Genomic DNA, 7,667 nt, shown 5'->3' with positions numbered 1-7,667 from the left:
AAGAGCCAGATTTCTTGCTGATTAAGAAGGAAAAAGGAGTCTGTTTAGTGTTGGTGTTTGTTGTGAGGCGAGAGTTTGCCCAAAAGCTATTCACCATGGTGGAGGTGTTTTCTACTTGCAAATTTTTGTAGCACTTACCTAGGAGTGATAAATATCACAAGTTGTATGGGACTACCACATTCACAATTATATGGACTGTTTTATTGTTTATGATTTGATATTTTTATCAGTTATTTCTGAATTTTTGATGATTGCTTAAAACACATACAACATCAGTTCACAGACATTGGTCATTACTCACAGATAAACTATTGATGATAGCGCATTTCTTTTATTTTTTTTATACACATTCAAGTGATCTTTTTTCAATTCATGATTAAAATACACCCGTATTTGCAGCATCTGCAAGCCCGAGGTGCTTTGTAATTCTACTCAAAGAATGAATTACAATATACAGTGCCTTAAAAAAGTATTCATACCTCTTGAAATTTTCCACATTTTGTCATATTACCACCAAAAACATAAATGTATTTTACTGGCATTTTATGTGATAGACCAACACAAAGAGACACATAATTCTGATGTGGAAGGAAAGCGATAAATGGTTTATTTTTTAAAAATAAATATCTGAAAAGTGTGGCATGCATTTGTCTTCAGCCCCTTTGAGTCAATACTTTGTAGAACCACCTTTCACTGCAATTACAGCTACAAATCTTTTTAGGGAGGTCTCTAACAGCTTTGCACATTTAGAGAGTGACATTTTTACCCATTCTTCTTTGCAAAATAGCTCAAGCTCTGTAAGATTGGATGGAGAGTGTCTGTGAACAGCAATTTTCAAGTCTTGCCACAGATTCTCAATTGGATTATAGGTCTGGACTTTGACTGGGCCATTCTAACATATGACTATGCTTTGATCTAAACCATTCCATTGTAGGCTGCATGTTTAGGGTCATTGTCCTGCTGGAAGGCGACTTTGTATTTGGTTTCATCCATCTTCTCATCAACTCTGACAAGCTTCCCTGTCCCTGCTGAAGAAAAGCATCCCCACAACATGATGCTGCCACCACCATGATTCACGGTAGGGATGGTGTGTTTAGGGTGATGTGCAGTGTTGGTTTTCTGCCACACAGCATTTTGTTTTTAGACCAGAAAGTAAAATTTTGGTCTCATCTGACCAGAGCACCTTCTTCCACGTGTTTACTGTGTCCCCCACATGGCTTCTGGCAAACTGCAAATGGGACTTCTTATGGCTTTCTTTCAACAATGGCTTTCTTCTTGCAACTCTATCATAAAGCCCGGATTTGTGGAGTGCACGACTAATAGTTGTCCTGTGGACAGATTCTCCCACCTAAGCTGTGGATCTCAGCAGCTCCTCCAGAGTTACATTGGACCTCTTGGCTGCTTTTCTGATTAATGGTCTCCTTGCCTGGCCTGTGAGTTTAGGTAGGTTTGCAGTTGTGCCATACTGCTTCCATTTTTGGATGATGAATTGAACAGTGCTCCATGAGAGGTTCAAAGTTTGGGATATTTCTTTATAACCTAACCCTTCTTTAACCACTTAAGCCCTGGAAGATTTGCCCCTTTAATGACCAGGCCATTTTTTGCGATTAGGTACTGCATAGTTTTAACTGACAATTGCGTGTCTTTGCCACTTTTTTTGGGACCATTGACATTTATACAGCGATCAGTGCGTGCTATAAAAATGCACTGATTACTGTATAAATAACACTATCAGGGAAGGGGTTAACAGTAGGGGCGATCAAGTGGTTAACTGTGTGTCCTAGGGAGTGATTCTAAGTGTGGGGGGAAGGGACTGCCTGGATGAGGAGACCAATCGGTGTTCATACTTAGTATAAACAACAGATCAGTCTCCTCTCCCCTGACAGCACAGAGATCTGTCTCTTTACATTGACAGATCTCTGTTCTCTCTCTGTGTGGAGTGGTCGCGGGTGCCCAGCGGTCATCGTGACAGCCGGGCACGTGCATCGGCTCCGGCGGCGCACTTACAGCGTACTTACAATTACATGCACACGTGTATGGGTGTATTTTCCAGGATTTGCAAGTGTCACATTTGGGAAAATATGCAGGTGCCTATAAAAAAGCAAGTACCAGCATTTATACGCCTAAACCTTGTGTACAGCGTATGTTGTAATTCATTTGTATGGGCAGAATTATGGAGCAGATAGAGCTCCCAGTGACCACAAATAAAGGTGTATTTTTTGTGGTTCAACCTTACAGTATGAGCCCGATCAGTACTGTTACTACTTTAAAGAATTGTCCTACATTACCTGTAGATCTATTCAATCTCCACTTGCACCTCTTGACAAGTATACAGTAAACATGTCTAGCTGCAGGTTGTAATTGTGGGTGGACACGTAAGTCATTTTCCTTCATTTAATGTTTATTATCAGCAGAAAACTGATCATAATCTTATCTTTTACACATAATAATAATTTATAATTTTTTTTATTGTTAATAGATGAATGACATATGGCCTTGGAAAGGCTGTGAAGTGGACATAATGAAGACATTGCAGTTAATAACAAATGGCTCTTGAGTGTAATTATTTCTATATTTATTTTAAGTTGAATTTATCTGACACTATATACATCTCAAATTACACAAATTTAAACATGACATTTTAAATACATCTTCAAAGCTGTCACAACAAAAGAAAACTTGCACGTGAACCTTCTCCATTTAAGCGTACCAGGTATTCTCTAGTACTTAAAGCATTTGTTATCCCAATATTTCATATTTCAGATATGTGCCTGCTGTAGCATGTATTTGCATAATGAAGTATCCTGTTCACTTTGTATTGCTTCCTTTATGTGAAATCCCTGGTGTTCCTGCCTCTGCTTTCTATTAAAAATTGACCACACTATGCAGGAGAGCACACTGTGGTCAGTTCTCTAGCTATGCTGGGAACTCAGTCTGCTCTCCTCTAATGATCAGACTTGTCCTGACACGCCCCCCCGCACAGCCATTCGCTGGGAAGCTCAGTGTGCTGCTGCTTCTCCACCCCCTAGCTCTTATGCAGCTGAGAACAGAGCGGAGGTACTCACTTACAAAAAAGGGGGAAAAAAAGATATTTATATTTTTTTTATATCTATACAAAAATGTTTTGCCTTTCATTTCTATTTTAAACTTAATGGGTTATTTTACAAGGTGATTGTTTACAATTCACACTTAGCGGTTTAGTTATAAATGTTTTCTTCCAAGATTCATACACTTTCCCCAAGTATTAGTAATATACAGAATTTATATAGCTCTGAGAGTTTGCACAGCATTTTACAATATGACGGAGATGGTACATGCTCAATACAGAAGGAGGGCCCTGCTAGTGGAGCTTACAGCATAAAAGGGAATCGGAGGTGGTACAAAAGCTAATAGCTGTGGGGGAAGAGCTGATGGAGGTGGTAAAGGTACAGTTTGTAGCTGAAATCGGGGTAGTCTTCTCTGAATAAATGAGCTTTGAGTCTGCCTAAAGGCAGACAGGGTAGGAGATAACCAGACAGAAAAAGGTAGGGATTTCCAGAGGATGAAAGAGGTTCTGGAGAAGTCCCGGAGGCGGGTGTGAGAGGTGGAGACAAAAGAACTAGGGAGAAGGAAGTACGAGAAGCAGACTGGAGAATTTGGGCAATATATCAAGTTGAGGTTGGTGATGTAGCAACGTCAGTGTTGTGAATAACTTTGTTGTAGTTAGTATTTTGAATTATATATGTTGGGCTAGTGGAAGTCAGTGGAGGGATTGGTAGAGTGGGACATCGGCCACATATCAGTTAGTAAGGAGTCTAGCAGTAGCATTTATGATGGACTGAAGAGGGGAAGCCTGCATGGAGGTAGGCCAGTGAGAAACATCCTGCAGTTGTCAAGGTGGGAGATAACCAAATAATTAAATTAGAAAAATATGTCAATCTTGGGTGAAAGTTATGTGAGTGTCACTAACCATGTGTGCTACTCTCAGTAACTGAAGGTATGTGACTAACCAACTGCTCTCTCATAATGCAATGCTCAAGGCCTAAATGGCCAATTACCAGTCCCTGGTTCTTCCACATGGGGGGAAAGGAACATGTGCGTCATTACTTGGTATCAGCATTTGCCATTGTCTTTTCAAAGGTGGCCGTGGCATGGATCAAAGAATTCGGCAGTCCCACTAAGGGTAGAGTTAGGCACTGAGGGTCCATAGTTTACAGTATTGGGTGGGGGAGTAATTTAAAGGTATTGTTTAAATCTTCTGTTGTGACAGGTTACAGGTCAGTTGTATCCAAAGCTGTATTGTTATATGACATTTTTTGTCTCTCGTTAAGAGCAGCTGCCAAAGGTTCTTCACCATCTTTAGAAGTGGAAGGTGCATTTTCCTACACAAAAAGAAAAAAAAAGGAAGTATAAGACTATCATATGCACTACATATATTGCTAAATTAAATATTGAGTCTGATCAAAATGTAAGAGGTACTAATAGTGACATTCACCCTTTGCCAATCTTGTGCTCATTGTGTTATGCATTAAAGTATTGGGAGCATTAGGGTAGCCCATTGTTTGTGAATAGGCTTCCAATGCACCAGAAAGGACAAAAAAGTTGGACTTCGCTATTCTTCTGATGCAGCACTGTGTGTTATTGTGCATTGTAGTGCACTGCAATGCATGTGCCTCAGAGTTGCATTGCCTTAGAGCCAGTTCACGCTGCCCCAATAGCTTCCCCATGCTAAACTGCATCAGCAGTTGTGTGTTCTGGCTGCAGTGAGCCAGCCGTGGGGGGGGGGGGGGGTTGATGCGCATTTCAGCGCATGACATTGTTCCCTTCTATTTTACTCAACTTTAATTGAAGTTACCAAAGTGACACTTCATTCATGTCACTGTGTACCAGAGCAGTGTACTGCACTGTTGTACAGTGACATGCAATCCGTCATGTACTCTGTGATTAAATGCAGCTCAGCTCACTGCAGCACAACTCTGGGCTGCATTGCAATGTGAATATGTCATATAGAAAACAATTGTTTTCTGTTCACACATGTGGCAGTGACCTGCAGTTTACTGCACTGAAAGAATGCAGGTTACCACAAGGACGAATAGAAAACATGTTTTCTTTGTGTCCTGTTCACACCACAATGCTGGTGTCATATGCAGTGTGGTGTGTTGTATTAAAATGCTGCATGTATGCATTTTAACTCAACATACATAAATGCATGTAAACCCACATCAACAGGAGAGGGGAAAAAAAGCTTTCATGCCTTACAAGGATTCATATGGCAGCCAGCTTAGAGGGGAAGTAGAAAGTTTGCAGTGGAAAGCTGGTTAGTGTGATGTCTCAATGGCAGGGGTTATAGAAATAGATACGTTTATAAGCCATGTGCGGGCACACTAGGTGGTATGTGTGAAATCAAAGGATGCACCCAATAGTGCTGTTTGGCTTGCCCCAATCTCCTCATCTCCCTCCTCGATATAGTTAGCACAATCACAATTATTAGATGCTAGACATCCCATTAGCAATGCCTCTCCAAAAAATAAAATGTGTTTGTCTCTCTCTCTCTGTCTCTCTCTTTGTCTCCCTCTCCTTCTCTCAACCCACAAACAGAAGAAAGGATGTGATGTCAGAGTAAACAACCTGCAAAACACATATCAATTTAATGCACATAAATAAAAAGCTCTTAACACGGTAATGGCACCCCAAGCATAGCATATTTGTTGCGCATTCTGGAAATGCAAAGTGTGAATCGAACATAAGGATGTGCAGAAATACAGATATCCACATAATTTTTACCAATGGAAAAGGAGTTTAAAAGAAACCAGAGAGAATATGGAGAATGCCATTAATGGCTTGTCCTTTTGGTATGTTAATTCCCTGGCTGTCATACTGATCCATTGAGTTTAAAAATGTCTGCCCTACTGAGCTGAAGCATGCAAATCATGAGTTTTTAAACTACTTGGATGCATGCTTTTTACAAGGAAGACAAAGTCAATAACAGCCAAGCTACTTGAATTTTTAAGAATGCAGCATATACAAATATATATGTATATAGAGCAGTTAAACATAAAGGAAATGGTTTCATGTATGGGCCAACAAACTTTACACCAAAAAAGATCAAAATGAACACTAAATCATCTTATACAGAAATAAAACTTGAGACACCAGTCAAAGGATGTGGTTAAATACATTTGGCTACTAATACATACCTGGTATATAGATGTGTCGCCTTTTACCCCAACAAAGATATTATTGTAATCAGAGTGCACACTGCAAAAAAAAGGTAAAAGTTGTAAATTAGGCATTTACACCACATACAGAAAAAAAAAATGTTTAAAAGCTGTTTTTTAATAAAATGATTTTTACCACTTGCTCTTGCCATAATGTGAAGGTAGGAGAAGGCTCTTGCCATAATGTGAAGGTAGGAGAAGGCCATTGCTTCTCCTGAAAATTTTATTTTCCTAATTTTCAACTAATTCAGTAAACAGTCATCAAGAAAAAGAAGCAGCCGGCAACACCATAACATTAAGAGTATTTATTGTAAAGCCTTCACAGTGAGTACAGTCAGCAGCAGACTAATTTCGGCAATAAGCCTTGATCACAGCACACATATGTTGAAAAGCATGAACATTTATACATAAAAGACTATCACATGACTACTGCTTCTCTCCAATCAACAATGTGTTCAATATTCACCTATATAAAAAATTTTTCATCACATGCCCCAACTCCACAAGAATATAATTCAGGTACAAGTTAGACCGATAATGGCAGGTATCGGTTCACTTTTTGGGCGTTTGGGTCATTGGTTAGACCAGTATCTTCAACTATTGGTTATAAGATTACCTGGCTATATCAAAGACACATCAATACTGACATCTTTACAGGAAGTGGTGTGGAAGGAGGAGTGCCAGTGGCTCACCATGGATGTGAAGTCACTATATTCCTGTATTCCACACGACCTTGCAATCAAAGCCCTTGAACATCATCTTACATGTTACAGTACTTACAAAACTAGTCAGAGAGTTCATAATTATGGCAGTTGAATTTCTGCTCATGTTCGATCGAGTTTTCTATCTGCAATATAGGGGAGCCTTGAATGGGGCCCGTTTTTCACCATCCCTGGCAAACATGTACATGGGCTGGTTGGAGGAGAGTTTTCTCTTCTCCCAACACAACCCATATGCAGGTTCTATAGTTAGTTACAGTCGCTACATAGACGACCTCCTAATTGTATGGGATAGTTCCCTAATGGACTGTGTTACCTTTGTATCCTTAGCGCACAAAAACCATCTCAATTTGGAATTTAGTTATGATAGTCATAAGGATGCCATACATTTTTTAGATCTTACTTTAACAGGCTGTGCAGCTCAGGGCTTGGTTACAACTTGTACCTATCGTAAGACATGTGCAGGCAATGCCATACTTCTGGCTACTAGTTGCCATCCTGCACACACCAAGTGATCCCTTCCGATGGGGGGAGTTCACCAGGGACAGACTTAACTGCTCTACTGAGGAAGGTTTTACTAAGGAGTGCAACATTATAGCCTCATGGCTTCATATACGAAAGTGCGACAAATGGAATATAGATAGAGCAGCCCGTCTCACCATGGAGAAAATAGAATTACCCTCTTGGAAAATGCTGGTCACAAGAAGAGCCATCTAATGACAGGAAAACAAATTCATGCACTTTTGTAACT

General features: G+C 40.0%; 1 protein-coding gene across 2 annotated transcripts in view; it reads right to left on the bottom strand.

Annotated features, from left to right (window-relative positions):
- Positions 1-2,558: 2,558 nt before the first annotated feature.
- Positions 2,559-7,667, bottom strand: part of CDHR2 (cadherin related family member 2) — a 225,239-nt gene continuing 220,130 nt past the window's right edge. For both annotated transcript variants that reach the window (XM_077472404.1, XM_077472405.1), the window contains exons 31-32: positions 6,177-6,237; positions 2,559-4,361 (exon numbers count right to left, since the gene is read on the bottom strand). In XM_077472404.1, the coding sequence (XP_077328530.1) occupies positions 4,251-4,361; positions 6,177-6,237 (172 nt within the window). In that variant the 3' untranslated portion in view covers positions 2,559-4,250. The remainder of the gene's footprint in view (positions 4,362-6,176; positions 6,238-7,667) is intronic.

Source organism: Lithobates pipiens, unplaced genomic scaffold (genome assembly GCF_037356315.1).
Source record: "Lithobates pipiens isolate NorthernLeopardFrog02 unplaced genomic scaffold, aLitPip1_a1.2 Scaffold_8, whole genome shotgun sequence".
Lineage (NCBI taxonomy): Eukaryota > Metazoa > Chordata > Amphibia > Anura > Ranidae > Lithobates > Lithobates pipiens.
Note: the sequence above shows the minus strand (reverse complement) of the source record. Positions and strands in the feature narration are given on the sequence as shown.